Source organism: Caenorhabditis remanei, chromosome II (assembly GCF_010183535.1).
Source record: "Caenorhabditis remanei strain PX506 chromosome II, whole genome shotgun sequence".
Classification (NCBI taxonomy): domain Eukaryota; kingdom Metazoa; phylum Nematoda; class Chromadorea; order Rhabditida; family Rhabditidae; genus Caenorhabditis; species Caenorhabditis remanei.
Window position 1 is genome coordinate 3,963,650 of NC_071329.1, and position 20,018 is coordinate 3,983,667.

Sequence of the window (20,018 nt, forward strand, 5' to 3'; positions counted from 1 at the left end):
GGATTGATTCAAAAGTACGAGCAGAAGGCTTCATCAAACTCAAAAATCACGTGAATTTGATGATGTTGACTTCGGGCTTCTTGCGAAAAAAGACAAATGGTGTGAATATCCGAAACAAAGTAAATTTAAAAACATCAATGTCTACTCTATTCAATAATAAACATTTCCACTGATATTTTTATCTAGCGTTAAAGAAAAATCGAAAATACTCGCACCTCTCTAAATTGCTTATGGTCACCTTTCTTTAAAGACCCGCATTAAACCATCGTTGTTTAGTTCAAATATCTTTATTAGTTTTTTATACATAATTGTTCTTGCTTGTTTTAATTCCGAATGACTCACACATTCTCGCCAAAATTTTATAGGAAAAAAATGAATTCGAAAAATTGTACCAAAAAAGGGTTCCTCAAGTGTTTTGACTTGTCTACGGCTGAGATTAAGCAGATGGCGGACGTCAAGTCACAGATAGAATCACAATGAGTTATAAGTACTGACCAATTATATTTCTCATTTTGTGAGTTATTAGCTTTCGAGAAATCGCGTGTCAAAAATCATCTCAAAAAAGAAAGAAACTTATGACTCAGCCTAATATATTTGATGTTTAGGTTCCAATCTCTAGAATGATCCTCATACCGTCGAAAAAGTTTGTTACATTTTTTATGACTTTCAGCTAGTTATCTACAAAAGTTGAGAGAATTCATGGAGTGAAACTGTGCTTTGCTTGAATTTCTGTCGTTTTTCCAAATATCCGGCTAATTTATAGGGTGTCCGGTTTATTGGAGTACGGTACACTGCATATTTTACGATTTCAAAACTGCATTGAAATGCAAAGGTTCGAAAAGTTGTTATGCTCAAAACCCACTCGTCAAGAAGATCGGACCACCCCTACCAAGGCGAAAAACCTAAAAACAATTGATTATTTTCGATCGTTTCGAAAAAAAAATCGAGAGAGACAAGATGACGATGCTATTATTTTGTTAATATATTCACTTTTCAGAGCCTGTCGTGCCTTCGACGCCTTTTTGTTCTATCAGTGTGGTTATAATGCGAATCAATGTGTGGCTCGGTACTAAATGCAATCGCGCTCCTCTCCGCCGATTTTCTCTGCGTCTCTACACCACAATCAAACTCTCTCTCTTTTGTTCGTTTCTTCTGAAACTTTTCGTTTTAATAACATGAATTTGTATTTCTTTTATACAGTTTTTTCAATAATTCCCATTTCAGAATTATGTCAGCCGAATATCCGTCTGAAAAATGTCTTATTACGATGCCAGACGTCGTCATGAACAAATTGTTGGGGTTGTTGGATTTCCCGGCGGTGTGAGTTCTTTAGAAGCTTTTTTTGGAAATTTTCATGTGAAAACAGGTTAAAAAACTGTTTTTTACACGAAAGAACTATCAGAGAAAGAAAAACATTTTAAAGACCTACTAGTATTGTCGTCACTACCGATTGTCGCAAAACCGTCAATTTTGTGACGATAATATTTCAAAAATACTATTTTTTTTTGAGCAACGGATTTTAAAACTATAAAAAGCCATATTTAATCATTTCGAAACTATGTCGTCCTCTATTGAAAAATCTATCATCTCTGAGTTTAATTTAACTTTATGATGCTTGAAATTCTGTTTTTAAATTGTGCTTTTCTCTTTAGAGAATTTGTTGAAAACTGTTCATTTTGTAACTATGACATTTGCAAACTACTAATTTATTTCTGAAACTCTAGAAACCTTGTCGAATATAAAATTATCGTTCCGAATAGTTGGTTACCGGTAAATTACCAGTAAACAGCTGTTTTTCCGTTTTTCGTTGCAAGGGTTCCATGTTCAAGAACAAAAAATAAATAACCGGCTTTTTCTGTGTTTTTTTTTGAGATTCTGTCAGTCATCTAGAGTCCGGAGAGAGACTCGTTTATGATTTTCTACTTTTTGGTAAATTTCTAAATATTTCCGTTTCTTTTGAGTTTAAAATACATTTTTGAGAGCGAAAATCTGTTCTCTGTCTGAAAATCGCAACTTCATCCGATTTGCTCAAAAATTGCCGCCACTGGGGGTCGAACCCTGGTACTCGAAAATGGTACAAAAATGTTTTGCTTCCTTAATAAACCACAGAAAACATGAATTGGAAAAATGATGACACCAAAATTCACGATTACCCTGTAATTTATAGAATGCTCATTCACCGAGAGTGTACTACCGAAAGACACAATCTGCTCTCAACCTAATAATATTTTCAGACAATGCCTACGGAAAACCTGTCCCACGCTTCGTAACTTCATTGATGACGTGAAACCGAACTCCGCATTGATCATACTAGAAATCAAAGTCGAGCCTAATTGCATTACCTCGTTGTACTATTTGGAGGACTTCGTTGAAATCAAAGAGAACCTTATTAGAATCAAGTACTGCAAAACCCCAGAAGGATGTAGTGTTGAATGGGATAAGCGAGACAACCGACAACAAAAGAAACTTCTGGAATCCGATGACTTTGTTGACGCTGCTTCGAAGGATATAATCTCAGTACTGGCGAATCAGAAGTCAGTTATGGAATCATTAAATGTTGAAGCAGTCAGCCCTCCAGATGATATACTGGAAGAACACAAAGAAATTTTACATAAAGTATTTGAGCAATTCTTATCAAATCTGGAGTCTTACCTGGCTTCCGAACCAAAAAGTCTCAATGTCAAAACTTTCGAAACCAACGTTGGCGACGAGACTCAAATTCTCCATATCCTACCACATATTGACGTTGGAGACCTCACAATTTGGAATCCAAATAGATATAAAGTCGAAGTTTTAAATATACAAGAGTTGATAAAGTTGGAGCAATGGAAAAAATTGGACTCTCTGCACATTTCGTGTTTTTGTGTGGATTTGAAAATTGAAGATTTACTTCATTTAAAGTGGTGCGATTTGCAGTATGAGACAGTGAGCAGCGATATGATTGAGGAACTGAAGGAGGTGTGTATATTAGATCCTGTGTACTTCTAATCCTAAAAAATACTGAATTTCAGGCCTTCCGTACCACTTCTCACCTCGAGTCATTCAGAATATTTGGCCAGTCTGATATTCAACAATTGATGGATCCACGTTATGCTGGCCCCCATATAGAAAATCGACTTTATAACGTTACTAACTCATGGTTTTTCTCCGTTTCTGCACCTGAACGAGTTCTTAAGGTTTCATTTAGCTCTTCCCAAGTTCTGTTCGAGTTTGATTTGTTGGTGAATGTTCCAGAAGGGGCAACTATTAATTGAATACATTTTGTATAAATCATAAATGAAAAACCTTGATTTTTCAACGATTTTCTAATTTTAATAATTCTCGATGTCGAGTGGTCCCAATAGGATTTATTCCATAATTTTCTAAACACAAATACTTATCAGATTTTTTTCGCGCATTTTTGTTTTATGTGTACGGTTATAATGCGAATAAATGTGTCCATTGGTACAAAAGCAATCGCGCTTCTCTGCACGATTCTCTCTGCATCTCCACATCGCAATCACTCTCATTTCTCTCTTTTGTTCGTTTCTTCTAAAAAATTCCGTTGCAACAACACTAAATTGTGTTTCTTTTATGCAGTTTCTTCAATAATATCAATTTTAGAATTATGTCAGCCGAATATCCGTCTGAAAAATGTCTTCTTATGATGCCAGACGTCGTCATGAACAAATTGTTGGGGTTGTTGGACTTCCCGGCGGTGTGAGTTTTTAAAAGTCTTTTTTGGAAATTTGCAACTGAAAACAAAAAAAACTTTTTTTGACACAAAAAATCTATTCAAAAATGAGAATTACTTTTAAGTCTTAAATATAATTTTTGGAAAGGCTCTCATTGTCACAAAACCGTCAATTTTGTGACGATAACATTTCAAAACTACTAAATTCTTGAACTGCAACTTTTTAGAACTATAAACATCCACTTTTAGTAATTTCGCAACTATGTTTTCCTCTATTAGAAAGTCGATAATGATGTTCTCATTTTTGAGTTAATTCTGAGTTCAATATAACTTTCAAATTTTTGTCGACGTGGTTTTTAAATTGTGATTTTCTTTTCAGAAAACTCATTACACTTCCCCTGCGAAATGTCCCGGAGTCTTAAAAATTATTTTTCGGAAGGCTCACTAGTGATATTTTATTCAAAACTGGTTAAAATTCAAGCAACGAGCGAGCGCACTTCACTTACCACTCTCAACCTAATAACCCTTTTTCAGTCAATGCCTCCGCAAAACCTGTCACACAATGCGGAACTTCATCGACACTGTCAAACCAGACTCCGCATTGATCAATCTGTATATCACTGTCGAGCCAAATTGCATTACCTCATTGTACTTTTTTGATGAGACCAGTATTGAAATCAAGTACTGCCAAAATGGAGAAGGATGTGATGTTGAATGGCGTGGACGAGACAGCCGGACACAGAAGAAACTTCTGGAATCCGAGGACTTTGTGGACATTGCTTCGAAGGATATCATCTCAGTATTGACGAATCAGAAGTCAGTTATGAAATCCTTGAAGCTTGATGCATTCCGATGTCCAAATGATATATTGGAAAAACAACAAGATCTTTTATATCTAGTGTCTCAGCAATTCTTATCCAATCTGGAGTCTCATCTCGCTTCCAAACCAAGAAAACTGCAAGTCAAAACCTTCAGGACAAAGGTAGTCAACGTCGCCCAAGTTCTCCATATCCTACCACATCTTGACGTAAAAAACCTGGCAATTGGGAATGGAAGAAAAGTTAATTATGACGCAGTTATAAATATTCAAGAGCTGGTCGAGTTGGAACAATGGAAGAAGTTGGACACCTTGAACATATATCGCTTCTGTGTGGATTTGAGAATTGGAGATCTGGTTCATTTAGAGAAGTGTTTTGTGAAGTATGAGACAGTTGACACCGCTATGATTGAGGAATTGAAGGAGGTGGGTATATTAGATCCTGTGTACCTCTAATCCTAAAACAAAATACTGAATTTCAGGCCTTCCGTATCTCTTCTCACCTCGAATTCTTCAGAATCGAACATGGTCAGCCTGATATTCAACACTTGATGAATCCGCGTTATGCTGGCCCCCACATACACTCTGATCAATTTGATCACGTTACTCATTCATGGTTTTTCTCCGTTTCTACACCTAAACGAGTGCTTAACGTTTCACTTTGCCCTTACGAAATCGAGTTCGATCTGGATTGGCTAGTGGATGTTCCAGTTGGGGCAACAATTAATTGAATACAGTTTAAATGAATCATTTATGAAACATTCTTGATTTTTTAACGATTTTCACATTTTTGTAAGTTTCCCGGAAATTTTCCGGTAAATTACCGGTAAATTTTCTGTAAATCGATTTTTTACCGGTAATTTACCAGCCGCATTTACCGGGGAGTTGCTCACCAAATACCTCACACTGATCCAAACGTATCAAGTCTTCCTCAGCGTCCTCCTTTCATCATCCCCCCCCCTGACTGGTGCTGAGGAAAAATCCCAACTTTTGAGGAAAAATCGCAACACTCACTACTTACACTTTTTGTGTTTACTCACTTTTCCTCACTCTCATTGTCAGTGACTCATCACTTACTAAAGACCCTTTTAAAGCTGTTGTGTTCTCCGCCACATTCAGTAAGAATTTTAAGTTATCTCTATTTTCCGCTGCCTCACTCAAATACTGGCCCCTTCCCCGTGAATTTATAATATTAAAACTGTGCCTGCAGTTTCGCTAGTAATTTCAATTTCAGAATTATGTCAGCAGAATACCCGTCAGAAAAATGTCTTCTTACGATGCCAGACGTCGTCATGAACAAAGTCTTGGGGAAGTTGGATTTTCCGGCAATGTAAGTTCTTAAAGCAGTTCTTTTTTTATTGAAAATTTGCAGATGAAAACAGAAGAAAAAACAGTTTTAGTTTTGATTGTGATTTTTGGAAGGCTCACTAGTGGTGCTGCGAAATGAAATAAAAACTTTTATAAAAAACAACAACATCGTAACAAATTTCTGATTAGAGCGCATTTTCCTTATCACTCTCAACTTAATGATATTTTCAGACAATGTTTACGGAAAACATGTTCGACGCTTCGTACCTTCATCGACGCCGTCAAACCGGACCCCGCATTGGACAGACTACAAATCTATGCCAAACATGATAACATATCGTACATGTTCGATGAGCACGTTGTAATCAAATGCTGTAGAAACGGAGAAGGATGTAATGTTGAATGGCGTGAACGAGACAACCGGCCACACGAAAAACTTCTGGAATTTGAGAACTTTGTTGACGTTACTTCGAAGGATATCATCTCAGTATTGACGAATCAGAAGTCAGAAATGGAACTTTTAAGAGTTAATGCATTCAGATGTCCAGATGATATATTGGAAGAACAACAAGAACTTTTATATCAATTTTCTGAGCAATTGTTATCCAATCTGGAGTCTCACCTGGCTTCCAAACCAAAAAAACTGCAAGTCGAAACCTTCGAAATACAAGTAGCCGAAATGGCTCAAGTTCTCCATCTCCTACCACATCTTGACGTCAAAAACCTGAAAATTACGAATGAAAAAAGTGATAATTATGGCGCAGTGTTGAATATGCAAGAGTTGATAGAGTTGGAGCAATGGAAAAAGTTGGACACCCTGGAAATACTCAACTGTTTTGTAAATTTAAGAATTGAAGATCTGCTTCATTTGAAGAGGTGCTATTTGCACTATGAAACAATTAATAGTGCTATGATTGAGGAATTGAAGGAGGTGGGTATATTAGATCCTATGTACCTCTAATCTTACGAAATATCTAAATTTCAGGCATTCCGTACCTCTTCTCACCTCAAGTCCTTCAGAATCGGAAGTACCCAGTCTGACATTCAACACTTGATGGATCCACGTTATGCTGGCCCCCACATACAATTTGATCAAATTGTTGGCGATATTGAAACTTGGTTCTTCTCAGTTTCTACACCTGAACGAGTTCTTGTTATATCAATTATCGATCGCCAAATTGTGTTCGAGTCTGGTTGGTTGGTTTTTGTTCCAGAAGGGGCAACTATAAATTGAATACATATTTGATGAATCATTTATGAAAATTCTTTGATTTTCAAACGTCTGAATTTCGAAATTTAAATAATAAATAAAATATAATAATATTACCCTTGTTGTTTTGTTCAAAATGTTCTAAGCTCTAAAAAGGTTCTAAGCTCTAGAGCGTTCGGGAACCTGTAGAAAAAAATACCAGCTAATTCTTTATCTTGTTGTCAGTAACCCTAATAAGGGAAGTCTTTGGAGACGCCGCTTTCAAACGACCTATACATTTGGTCATAGGTATTTTCGACCACGGGGAGTCCATTTCTAAAATCAAAACCTGCTAAATGTCTCTGCGAGCCAAGTTATGAGCTCGCAAACTTTTCATATGCTCAAGATTTTTCACATGGAATTCAAAATCGTCGGTATATACGCCACCGCGCGGTTTCATTTGTGTTCCTCAGCGGTTTACCTAAGCTTGTAGGTTGAAAAAATTTCTCGTGCACGGCGCCAAGAAACACGTCAGTCACGTTGAAGGCGTATTAGTGGACGGATAGGGTGTGTCACGTCCTATAACTCCACGGATAATTGAAAGTCGGAAGTCGGAATTCCATGCCACACTGCTGTGTACAAATTCGGAAAAAATTTTCCCCAAGTTAGGTCTCATTTGTAGAAAAGTTGCTAAAAGTCGTTTTGTAACCAGACGGTTTGAAACGACATTTTGCAACTAAATAAGAAAAACACCGATTTCAATTATGAAAATATTTTTGCAGTAATTTGACATATGAAAAGTACAAAAACCAATTTTATTCAAGACACCGAGCAACACGGATTCCCTTTCTTCTTCTTCTTATTTTTCCTTTCTCGAACCACCGGTTTCTTCTCCTTTGGAATTGGCGCTACCTGGGGTGTCGTTGGCGTCTTTTTCTCTTCTTCAATTTTTGCTTCTTCCTGTTTCAATTTCTCCGATGACTTGTGAACCGACTCAACGTTATCAAACTTGCTGGATGGTGCGGATTTTTCGGATTGCGGAAGTTTTTTGAGCGATTTTTTGGATTTCTCTTTTGGCTCCTTAATAGTCTTCGGTTTCTCCACTTCAACAACCTTCTGAACAGATTTCTTCTCCGGTGGCACATAAGGTTCCATAGATTTTTCAAATTCTTTTCTCGTTAGCAGTCTGGGCATTTCACACAGACATTGATCTCCCCAACACTCTTCAACCTCTTTTTGCAAGTCATTCTCGTTTAGGATGAACTGCCCCAATATGTATTGCGCTCGTCTATCCCTCGTTATCTTCATTATCTCCTCATTCGACAGTGAGTCAAACTCCTCCAAGTTCTTCGGAGTACACCGATTAGCAAGAACTTTCTCCCAAAAAACCTCAGGAGAAATGTAGTCGGATTTGAAACGACTTTCTTCGTTATAGCCGCCAAAAAATTCCCTCAGGTCATATTCGCTCTTACCATCATCCAGTTTGAAACTTCGATAAGTTATACATCCACGAGTCTGGAGGGTCTCGCCCCAGCGTTTGCGTCGTTTTTGATCGAGGCGGATCTGGAAAAAAGTAGAAGTCGTTTCGCAACTGGGACGTTTTACAACTATATATGATAGTTATTGGCTAACACAGAAAACATTCGGTTCGGTTTTGAGGCGTTTTAAAACTATTGGCGGTGAAAACGTCTGATTTTTTGAACGTTTTGAAACCAGACATTTCAAAACTTAATGGAGATGTAACACTTCGGCAATTAAAATTTGAGATCTCTGATTTTAAAACATCCAAGTGCCTCTCTTTGTAAAAAAACTAAAACTCGATCGTTTAAAAGTATCTCAGTTTCAGAACGTCCCGGAACATTTCGGTTTCAAAACTTCTTTTCACTTGCACTCACCTTCAGGTACACCTCCTTTAACATCCGATATTTTTCAGTCTCCTCACTCAAGTATATATCCATCTTCTTTGAAATATAGTCATTATAAGTTTTTTTATTATCGTACGTGATTTTCAGCACACCTTCCGGTCGTTTCAAGTTATAATATATGTTATCTTTTGGGTCCTGTAAGAAAATCATATCAATTAGTTGAAGGGAACCTGGGAACCCATACCAGCCGCTGTTTCTTCGTATCATCTTTTTTTTGAACAATCCTTCTCTCATTATTACAAGTGGGACATGGCAACGGCCACTTCGGATACTGAAATAACACATTATTTTTTTCTTTTTGTATTTCTCTGGATACTAATTCTTTTTTCTTTAGGTTTAGGTTGCTTCTCACTTACATTTCCATTATCGTATCCAATAGTCAACGTGTACGTCTCACCAGGTTTCAGCGTGTGATAAGCAAGTGCAGCCGACGGGGTGTCACCTTCCTGTTCCTGGGACCAATTCGCATTCTTGAAGTCAACCAAAAAGTAGAAGGAATCGAAGCGGCAGGTGAGGTTTTGCTCGTGTGCAGTTGGATTCTTGATGGTTACTTCTAACAAGCCTTCCGGTGGAACTTCAAGTTTTTCAGGAAAGATTTCAAGGAGGAACGGGCGATCCGATGAGATGGCTGTAATTTTTCAGGGTGCACCAAATAAATAATGTGGAATTAGAACAGAAAACTCACTTTTCTCGGATTTTTCCTCAGCGTCATCGTTTGAATTCCGGCTCATTTTATGATAGCTTCTTTACACTTTTTGTGGAAATCGAGAATGATAGAAATGAATTTTGGAAGAGAAGGATATATGGAGAATGATATTTGATTATATAGGATGTCACGTTAACGTGGGCAGTTCAGATACAATTTTTAAAAATTTATTTTAAAAAATTTTCAATTTAAAAAAATTTAAAAACGAGGTGTTTGGACCGTTGACAAGTTCAAATATATATTTAGTTTTTGCCCTCGAAGCCTGGTATTCTAGAAAAACGAAGTGAAAGTTTGGACCGTTGACAAGTATCTTAACATTTTTATAAAGTACGTTGCACTATTTAAAATATTTTAATTGTTTCTCACGGTTTCAAAATGTCTAGTTTCGAGATGGGCAGGATACATTCATTTCACTTTTTTTGACTCGTCTTAATCAACTTTCAAAAAAATTTAACTTTCTGAACTGACCACGTTAACGTGACACCTTATACAATAATTGAACGTCATGCTCCTAATATATCTTTCTCTTCCAAAATTCATTTCCACTGGTTTCCACAAAAATATAAGGAAGCTATCAAAAGATGAGCGAGAATTCGAAAAGTGTCGATAAATCAGAGACCAAATCAGAGTTATGTAAGTTTCCTAGTCCAGATTTTTTGTGCACCCTGAAAAATTACAGCCTTCGCATCGAACCCCCCTTTCTCCCTCGAAATCTCTCCTGAAAAACTTGAAGTTCCACCGGAAGGATTGTTAGAAGTCACCGTAAAGAACCCAACAGAAAACAACCAATACTTTTCCTGCTACTTCGATTCTTTCTACTTTTTGGTTGATTTCAAGAATGCGAATTGGCACCAGAAAGGAGACACCCCGTCGGCTGCAGAGGCTTATCACACACTGAAACCTGGTGAGACGTACACGTTGACTATTGGATACGATAATGGGAAGGTGAGTTGGAAATCTAACAATCATGACGAGTCGAGTTTTTCTTTTTCTATTAACTTTACCATAGATACTTTTGCATTTTTGGAATCAGCTGGGTCGAAAGTATCTATGGTCCAATTTATAGAAAAAGTTCAAAGCCACTCGTCATGAATTTCCCTTGTAAAAGAAAACAATACGAAAAAAGAATTTTCAGTATCCTGAAAAATTATTGCAAAAGTGTTCTACTTGCAATGATCGGAAAAGAGTTGTTCGGGATGATACGAAGAAACAGCGGCTGGTATGAGTTATTAGGTTTCCTTCAACTAATTGATAAGACTTTCTTACAGGACCCTAAAGATAACATATACTACAATTTGGAAAGACCGGAAGGTAAACTGGAAATCAGCCAACGGGCTATAAAAATGGATTGTCCGGTTTCGCTTTGGAGAGATATGGATATATACTTGAGTGAAGAGACTGAAAAGTATCGGATGTTAAAGGACGTTTATTTGAAGGTGAGTGGAAGAAAACAGACCGTTTTGAAACCAAGACGTTTTGAAACCAAGACGTTTGGAAACTGTGACGTTTTAAAACTTTTCTTGAACCGAAACAATACTAATTCATACCAGTTCTATTCAAATTTGGGGCAGCACCCATTTCGAAACCGAGCAAAATAATAATTTGTAATTCCGGGACGTTCTGAAACTGAGATATTTCAAAACTATGAAATTTTTTCTTTTTCCACAAAAAGAGACACTCGGCAACTGGGGATGTTTCAAAACTAAAGATCTCAAATGTTTTGTGCCGAGTGACACAATTTCGAAATCGTTCGGTTTCAAAATGTCCAAAACGGAAGACGTTTTCACTGCCAATAGTTTCGAAACGCCCCAAAACCAAATGTAATCTTTTCCGTGCTAGCCAAGAGCCTTGAAATATAGTTGCCAATCGTCGCAGTTGCAAAACGACTTCTACTTTTTTCCAGATCCGCCTCGATCAAAAACGACGTGCTCGCTGGGGTGAGAGGCTTGAGACTCTTGGCGCTGCAACCTATCGACGTTTCAAAAATGAAAATGGTCCGATCCACGTTTCTAGTTTCAAATCGAACAAAACTAATCCAGAGACGTTCTGGGAGAAAGTGCTGTTTACGCGGTGTACTCCAAAGAACTTGGAGGAGTTTGACAAAGTATCGGATGATGAGATAGAGAAGATAAAGACGGAGAGACGAGAGACATACACATATGACTGGTTTATTATAAACGTGGATGACTTGCAAAAAGTGGTTGAAGAGTGTTGGGAAGACCAATGTCAGTGTGAAATGCCCAGACTGCTAACGAAAGAAGAAATGATAAAATATTTGGAATCTATAAGAAACGTGAAGAAAACATCTATTCAGGAGGTTGTGAAATCGGAGAAACCGAAGACTATTGAGGAGCCAAAAGAGAAATCTAAAAAATCACTTAAAAAACTTCCGCAACCCGAAAAATCTGCACCATCCAGCAAGTTTGATAATGTTGAGTCGGCTAACAAGTCATCGGAGAAATTGAAACAGGAAGAAGAGAAGATTGAAGAGAAAAAGACGCCAACGACACCCCAGGTAGCGCCAATTCGAAAGGAGAAGAAACCGGTGGTTCAAGAAAAGAAAAATAAGAAGAAGAAGAAAGGGAATCCATGTTGTTCGGTGTCTTGAATAAAATTGGTTTTTGTACTTTTTATTAAATATGTCAAATTACAGGAAAACTTTTTTTAGTGAAAAAATGTCATTGTATTTAAACGTGTGGTTACAAAACGTCCTTAATTTACTAATCTTCCCAACGTTCGGCAACGCTCCGTGCCTTTGAAAATTGTCTCTTTTTTTCGGAGTCTCTAAATTTTGCACACAATTTTCTTCTATTACGGTAGAGCGCGGTTGTAAGAAGCGTAAAATCTGAACTCAAAAAAAGTAAACTTATTTGATCGTACCATTTTGAACTGACAATTTTAACGTGACACCTTATACAATAATTGAACGTCATGCTCCTAATATATCATTCTCTTCCAAAATTCATTTCCACCGGTTTCCACAAAAATGAAAGGAAGCTATCAAAAGATGAGCGAGAATTCGAAAAGTGTCGATAAATCCGAGACCAAATCAGAGAAATGTAAGTTTCCTAGGCCAGATTTTTTGTGCACTCTGAAAAATTACAGCCTTCGCATCGAATCCCCCTTTTTCCCTTGAAGTCTCTCCTGAAAAACTTGAAGTTCCACCGGAAGGATTGTTAGAAGTCACCATAAAGAATCCAACAGCACAACCCCAATACATAATCTGCTACTTCGATTCCTTCTACTTTTTGGTTGATTTCAAAAATGCGGATTGGCACCAGAAAGGAGACACCCCGTCGGCTGCAGAGGCTTATCACACACTGAAACCTGGTGAGACGTACACGTTGACTATTGGATACGATAATGGGAAGGTGAGTTGGAAATCTAACAATCATGGCTAGTCGACTTTTTCTTTTTCTATTAACTTTACCATAGATACTTTTGCATTTTTGGAATCATCAGGGTGAAAAGTATTTATGATCCAATTCATAGAAAAAGTTTAACTCGACTCGTCATGAATTTCCCGTGTAAAAGAAAATTATACATAAAATTAGTTTTAGTATCCTGAAAAGGTATTGCGATGTCCCACTTGCAATGATCGGAAAAGAGTTGTTCGGGATGATACGAAGAAACAGCGGCTGGTATGAGTTATTAGGTTCCCTTCAACTAATTGATATGACTTTCTTACAGGACCCCAAAAATAACATATACTACAATTTGGAAAGACCGGAAGGTGTGCTGAAAATCAGACAACGGGCTACACGGATGGATTGTCCGGTTTTGCTTTCGAGAGACATGGATATATACTTGAGTGAAGAGACTGAAAAGTATAGGATGCTAAAGGAGGTGTACCTGAAGGTGAGGGGAAGAAAAAAGACCTTTTTGAAACAATGACGTTTTGAAACCAAGACGTTTGGAAACTGTGACGTTTTAAAACTTTTCTTGAACCGAAACAATACTAATTCATACCAGTTCTATTCAAATTTGGGGCAGCACCCATTTCGAAACCGAACAAAATATTAATTTGTAATTCCGGGACGTTCTGAAACTGAGATTCTTCAAAACTATGAAATTTTTTCTTTTTCCACAAAAAGAGACACTCGGCAACTGGGATGTTTCAAAAATAGTGATCTCAAATGCTTGGTGCCGAGTGACACAATTTCAAAATCGTTCGGTTTCAAAATGTCCAAAACAGAAGACGTTTTCACTGCCAATAGTTTCGAAACGCCCCAAAACCAAATGTAATCTTTTCCGTGCTAGCCAAGAGCCTTGAAATATAGTTGCCAATCGTCGCAGTTGCAAAACGACTTCTACTTTTTTACAGATCCGACTCGATCAAAAACGACGTGAACGATGGGGTGAAACCCTTGAGACTCTTGGCAGTGCAACTTATCGACGTTTCAATCTCGGAGAAGATGATGAGATCGAATGTTTTCGCTTTTACGAAGAATTCAAATCGGACAACATTGATCCAGAGACGTTTTGGGAGAAAGTTCTTGCCACTCGGTGTACTCCGAAAAACTTGGAGGAGTTTGACAAAGTATCGGATGAAGAGATATTGAAGATGAAGATAGAGAGACAAGTGCCATACTTTCTTCGGGGGCATATTATAAACGAGAATGACTTGCAAAAAGTGGTTGAAGAGTGTTGGGGAGATCAATGCCAGTGTGAGATGCCCAGACTGCGAACGAGAGAAGATATGGAAAAATATTTGGAATCTAAAGCAAAATTGAAGAAAAAATCTGTTCAGAACGTTGTGAGATTGGAGAAACCGAAGACTATTGAGGAGCCAAAAGAGAAATCCAAGAAGCCACCAAATGAACTTCCGCAACCAGAAAAAACCGCACCATCCAGCAAGTTTGATAATGTTGAGTCGGTTCACAAGTCATCAGAGAAAATGAAACAGGAGGAAGCAAAAATTGAAGAAAAAAAGACGCCAACGACACCCCAGGTAGCGCCAATTCCAGAGGAGAAGAAGCCGGTGGTTCAAGAAAAGAAAAAGAAGAAGAAGAAGAAAGGGAATCCGTGTTGTTCGGTGTCTTGAATAAAATGGAATGTCTAATTATGTAGAGCAAAAGATTTTTTTGGTTAAATGCGATGTTTTTCTTATTTAGTGGCAAAATGTCATAATTTCAAAAGGTCTGGTTACAAAACGTCCCAAAGCTTATTTTACTCTTGAAATCAACCAAAAAGTAGAAAGAATCGAACCAGCAGGTAAAGTATTGGGTGTATTTTGTGGTGTTCTTTATGGTGACTTCTAACAATCCTTCCGGTGGAACTTCAAGTTTTTCAGGAAAAATTTTGGGGAGGAACGAGAGATCCGGGATGGGTGCGTAACCGAAATTTTTTGAAAAATATTCTTTGAAAACTCACTTTTTTTGATTTTTCCAAAAGAAAGGTATTTGGAGCATGAGGTTTAAATATTTGTACTTAAAGTGTTACAATACTTTCAAACAATCTTGTCACAACTATCGTAATGCTTAATTACAATTGGAAAACATCTACAACTTGTCTGCAATTTTAGCAAAACTTGCTTACAATTTATGAACAACTAGTTGAGCAACTTGTGTATAACACTTGTGTATAACTAAGAATACCTTCAACTCCGTTACAACTCACTTTCAACTCATGCAAAATTTATACAACAATCGATGTGTAATAAAGGATCAACTATAATAGTTTACAACTAAAGCACAACTCGTGTGCATCTTGATATACTTGAAATATAGCTTACACTCTGAAAATTAGCAGAAAGATAGAATAAAATACGCCGAATTTAATACCGTTAACCATTTCTCAATATCTCTTCTAAAAAAAAATTTTTTTTTTTCTACTTTTTTGATTTTTTGAACCTGATGTGAGAGTCAACATGTTCAGTATTTCTAATTTTTCAAACTGCGGCATCCTTGTTAATTTATTATAATTTTTTTGAAAACTGACAGAAAGATTGACGCGAAATTCGATACGCTTTTCCGTTTGTCGATATCTCTTCAAAAAAAAATTACAGTGTTTCTGTCGAATTTGACCCGCACGGTTTGTTGTGGTATTTTCCGAATTTCAAATAGCGGCATATCACTAGGGAAGGCCCTCGACTCGGTCTGGAGATAAGGGGCGTGACTTATTTCATTGAAAAGCTGAGAAAAAGCTGATTCCAAATATATATTCGGTTTTTGCCCTCGAGGCCTGGTATTCGAGAATTGTCTCTTTTTTTTTCAACTTTGACCTTGTGTTTCTAACTTTGACGTCCCTTATCTCCAGACCGCGTCTAGTCAGTTAATTTTGTCTCAATTTTATGTAGATCTCGTGTATATCCATCCTGAAACTCATTCAGTTTCTACGTGACACTCTAGAACAGGTCTCTAACAAGGTTGTCCCTCTTCAAAAATTCATTTTCATTTCCCCCTCCCCAATGACTTTAAAAAGACTCAACATATTTTCAAATCCTATAAAAAGTGAGTTTTTTTTCACAATTTCTGGTTTTACAATCAATATTTGAATTTCAGATGACCCATTCCTTATGGAAGTATCTCCCCAGAAACTAGTTGTGCCTCCAGATGGTCTTCTCAAAGTGATCATCCGAAATCCTACGGAAGACCTTCAAAATTTACGTCTCCACTTTGATTCCTTCTACTTCATGGTTAATTTTGGAGTTGCTGAAGCCAAACAATATGGGGAGACACCGTCTTGCGCTTACTGTATCCATGAGTTGCAGCCAGGGGAGACGTACTCATTGACTATAGGGTACAGCAACATGGGAGTGAGTTTCAGTTTGCAAAATTTTTTTTTAAAATTGATTTAAACCCATCTACAGTACCCAATAGAGAAAGCAGAAAAATGCGACGACCCAAACAAACCGGAAGACCATAAAGAAGTCGAGAGGCATCGGATGGTGAATTCGAGATGTATGAGAACGAGAAAATTGAGATATGAATAATTTCAGGACCCCAAAGACAATATCTTTTATATGTATGATCGACCAGAGGGATATTTGAAAATTGTGCATTACAAAGATGACTATTTTAATTCGAAGACGGAAGATTTGCATTTGTGTAAAGAAACGAAGCAGTATAGGGATCTGAGATATCTTTACCAAAAGGTGAGTTACCGGAGTTGTAACTACACAGTTTTGCAACTAGAGAATGAACATAGGAGGTTACTGTACCTATAGCAACCGTTTCCGTTTTTCAGTTGAAAATGGCCAACTGTGAGAGGGTCTTATGGTATCACTGATTTTCCCACCAAGTAAATTATGTATAAACCATACAGAACAAAGGTAGAACTTCATTTTTGTGGTTGACAACTTGGTATATTTCCACAATCGCCCCCCACTCCGGAAGGATCCCCCACGTTATGGTATCACCCCCCATCCCACAGGTTTGGGGTATGATTCCATAGTGGGGGGTTATAACAGAGCGGGGGGTGATCATGAACTTTCGACAGTCCATGATCGCCCCCCATGAACGGGATTGGGGGGTCATTCTGAACCCTTAGGTATACTTCCACAATCACCCCCAATCGAGTTCACAATTGCCCCCCTACTTGTACGGTCTATTATCTCCCCCCATGGGGGGCAATCATGGAATCACTATCAGAGTGGGGGGAGAATATGGAAGTACTCCATGTTTTCACAATTGCCCCCCGCCCGGTTCGACTAAAGACAGAATCATTCAACCTAAGCTTAAGATCTAGAAGAAGCCTAAGCCTAAGATCTAGAAGAAGCCTAAGCCTGAGATTTGGAAGAAACCTAAGCCTGAGATTCAGAAGAAGCCTAAGCCTGAGATTTGGAAGAAACCTAAGCCTGAGATTTGGAAGAAACCTAAGCCTGAGATTCAGAAGAAGCCTAAGCCTAAGATTCAGAGAAAAACTAATAGATGAAAATATGGGGGAGAAATGTGGAACTTCTAGAGTTCATAATTGACCCCCTACTTCTACGTGGGGGGGGGGTAATTATGGAATCCTTATCGGAGTGGGGGAGGAATGTGGAAATAGTCCATGTATCCATAATCACCCCCAATAGAGCTCGCACATGCCCCTTACTTACCTCTAATGGCCCCTAATTGCCTCTAGAACCATACAGCAGTCTTCGATATATCGAAATAAATAATAAAAACGAACTGCTGCTACAAACACTTGGGCTACGTGGGGGCATTGAAAGGTCACGAATTTTTAAAATTTAATCGATAATGAAAGGGAAATGGGGGGCCATTCCCTACCGTGCAGGTGGGGGGCAATTGTGATGGAGTTGGGGGGTGAAAGTGAACGTACACCTTTTGTGTACGTTCACTGTGTACAACTTTTTTGTACGGACACTCCGTAGAGAGTTATGGTGATTTAAAGAAAACAGCTCAAAAATCACTCTATTTCACGCTAAAATTGGTCGAGTTGAGGAACTACTTACTTTGTCGATGTGTAACTTTCTAGGGAGCGTCCATACAAAAAAGTTGTCAACCACAAAAATAAAGCTCTACCTTTGTTCTGTACAATTCATTTAAAATGTCTGTTCTGAAGAGTTACAGCCACTCAACTCCGATAGGCATATTTTAATGCAAAATTCGAATTTACAAGTTTCATCTGTAAGACCATGGCATACTTTCAAAGTTTGTAATTTTCCACTACTGAAAACTTCAGGTGTCTCAATCCTTAAAAACCGTGTCATATTGTGAAAATCGGAAAGAAATGTTTCCAGATCCGTCAAGACCAACGCCGCCGATCCCGCTGGGGAGAGACCATAGGAGCTGATGGAGAGGAGACTTGGAGAAATTTTCCTATTGGAGAAGATATGAAGGCGTATGTATTTGGCCCTTGTCCTAATTACAACTTCGGTCGATCAAAAGAAGAAGTCATGGAGTTCTGGGAGAGAGTACTGGCTGATAAATGTATGCCGAAGAATCTGGAAGAGTTGGATACCATGACGGAGGAGGAAATTGAGGCGATGAAGGAGGAGGGTAGAAGGGAATATTTGGTGCTTTGGCGCAACAAACGATATCGAATGAACATTGCGAAACTGCAAACGGAGATTGAAGCGAATTGGATCAAACAGTGTCCGTGCGAAATGCCTGGATTCTATTCTTATGAGGAGGATGAGAACTTTACAATTCCTCAGACAATTCGGGAGAAGATGAAGAAGTTGGTGGTGAGAAAGAACAATGTGGAGAATGTGAAAACAGCAGAGGAGATATCAGAGATAACTAGGGAATCTAAGAAATCTAAGGAATCTAAGGAATCTAAAACAACCACCGAGGAAACTGAAATATCGGTGACTCCTGAGGTCAAATCGGAATTCAAACTGGAATCCAAGACGCACCAGAAGTCAGTGAAGAAGGACCCTAAACAGAAACCTCTCGAAATAAAGGAATATCCGAAAGAGAAAAAGACGTCAGCGACACCCCAGACAATACCAATTGCAGAAAAGAAGAAGGTGACACAGGAGACGAATAAGGAGAAATCGAAGCCGATGATCCAAAATAAGCAGATTCAGAAGAAGAAGAACAAAAAGAGAAATCCGTGTTGTACGATTGCATGAATATAGTGAACTCTAATTTGTTACAACTCGTGAACCAATTGTAGTTAAAGTCACCACTTTTCAACTTTCATACAACTGTTTAGCATCTGTTCTAATACAGAGGCAAAGGACATGTGCAAAACTTGTGTAAAATTTGAGTGGACTTGTCCATTTGTTATTATGTGTATAGCTAGTGTTCAACCTGTGTGCAATTTTTGTACAAATCGTGCACAACTTATTCACAGTTTGTGCCGGAGAAGTTTGGAAAATTTGTTCCGTCCAAAATTATATCATATTTTACCTTTTCCGGTTAAAAACGGCCAACTTTGAGAGTGTGTCAATTTCACCGACAAAGTAAACTTTTTATGGATTGAACTGATGAAAAGTTGAGCTCCGTCTTTGTAGTTGACAAGTTTTTTGTACAGGCACTTCATAGAGAGTTATAGCAATCTTAAGTGGACAGCTCAAAAAGTAGCACTATTTTGGACTGAAATGGGTCGATTTAAGGGAGAAATTACTTTGTCCAGATGTATGTAACTTGCTAGGGAGTTTCAGTACAAAAAAGTTGTCAACTACAAAAATGGAATTCTACTCTTGGTCTGTTTGATCCCATAAAAAGTTATTTTGTGGAATAGTTAGTTTTACTATGACACACTCTCAAAGTTGGGCGTTTTTAACTGAAAAGTTCGTAAACTTTTGCACGGCACATGAGTATATAAGTAAAGCTTGTGTTCAACTTGTGTACAATTTGTGTACAAATTGTGTACAAAAAGTGCACAACTTATTCTTAATTTGTGCCGGAGACGTTCAGAAAATTATTGCAACTTGTATTCAACTTACCGTGAAACCTATAATGAGGTGGCACCACCATAGCATATTTAACGCGGTATATCTTTTT

General features: G+C 37.9%; 7 protein-coding genes across 7 annotated transcripts; 6 read left to right on the top strand and 1 right to left on the bottom strand.

The window, feature by feature from the left end:
- Nucleotides 1-1,228: 1,228 nt before the first annotated feature.
- On the top strand, nt 1,229-3,254 carry GCK72_004410 (uncharacterized protein; the record flags this gene model as incomplete). The annotated part of the gene is made up of 3 exons (XM_053724663.1): nt 1,229-1,320; nt 2,235-2,958; nt 3,012-3,254. The coding sequence occupies 3 exons, from the start codon at nt 1,229-1,231 to the stop codon at nt 3,252-3,254; spliced, it is 1,059 nt and encodes a 352-aa protein (XP_053588857.1).
- A 353-nt stretch (nt 3,255-3,607) lies between these two features.
- GCK72_004411 (uncharacterized protein) lies at nt 3,608-5,221 on the top strand (the record flags this gene model as incomplete). Its single annotated transcript, XM_053724664.1, has 3 exons — nt 3,608-3,699; nt 4,208-4,916; nt 4,973-5,221. 3 exons carry the CDS (start codon nt 3,608-3,610, stop codon nt 5,219-5,221), a joined length of 1,050 nt encoding a protein of 349 aa, XP_053588858.1.
- Nucleotides 5,222-5,728: 507 nt separating this feature from the next.
- GCK72_004412 (uncharacterized protein) lies at nt 5,729-7,032 on the top strand (the record flags this gene model as incomplete). The annotated part of the gene is made up of 3 exons (XM_053724665.1): nt 5,729-5,820; nt 6,030-6,729; nt 6,784-7,032. The coding sequence occupies 3 exons, from the start codon at nt 5,729-5,731 to the stop codon at nt 7,030-7,032; spliced, it is 1,041 nt and encodes a 346-aa protein (XP_053588859.1).
- Nucleotides 7,033-7,806: 774 nt separating this feature from the next.
- On the bottom strand, nt 7,807-9,643 carry GCK72_004413 (uncharacterized protein; the record flags this gene model as incomplete). Its single annotated transcript, XM_003097747.2, has 5 exons — nt 7,807-8,550; nt 8,883-9,047; nt 9,097-9,183; nt 9,269-9,540; nt 9,598-9,643. The coding sequence occupies 5 exons, from the start codon at nt 9,641-9,643 to the stop codon at nt 7,807-7,809; spliced, it is 1,314 nt and encodes a 437-aa protein (XP_003097795.2).
- A 556-nt stretch (nt 9,644-10,199) lies between these two features.
- GCK72_004414 (uncharacterized protein) lies at nt 10,200-12,226 on the top strand (the record flags this gene model as incomplete). Its single annotated transcript, XM_053724666.1, has 5 exons — nt 10,200-10,251; nt 10,298-10,563; nt 10,754-10,837; nt 10,887-11,054; nt 11,522-12,226. The coding sequence occupies 5 exons, from the start codon at nt 10,200-10,202 to the stop codon at nt 12,224-12,226; spliced, it is 1,275 nt and encodes a 424-aa protein (XP_053588860.1).
- A 378-nt stretch (nt 12,227-12,604) lies between these two features.
- Nucleotides 12,605-14,662, top strand: GCK72_004415 (uncharacterized protein; the record flags this gene model as incomplete). The annotated part of the gene is made up of 5 exons (XM_003097753.2): nt 12,605-12,677; nt 12,724-12,989; nt 13,179-13,259; nt 13,309-13,476; nt 13,943-14,662. The coding sequence occupies 5 exons, from the start codon at nt 12,605-12,607 to the stop codon at nt 14,660-14,662; spliced, it is 1,308 nt and encodes a 435-aa protein (XP_003097801.2).
- Nucleotides 14,663-16,027: 1,365 nt separating this feature from the next.
- On the top strand, nt 16,028-19,141 carry GCK72_004416 (uncharacterized protein; the record flags this gene model as incomplete). Its single annotated transcript, XM_053724667.1, has 5 exons — nt 16,028-16,070; nt 16,122-16,375; nt 16,430-16,507; nt 16,559-16,714; nt 18,305-19,141. The coding sequence occupies 5 exons, from the start codon at nt 16,028-16,030 to the stop codon at nt 19,139-19,141; spliced, it is 1,368 nt and encodes a 455-aa protein (XP_053588861.1).
- Nucleotides 19,142-20,018: the final 877 nt, after the last annotated feature.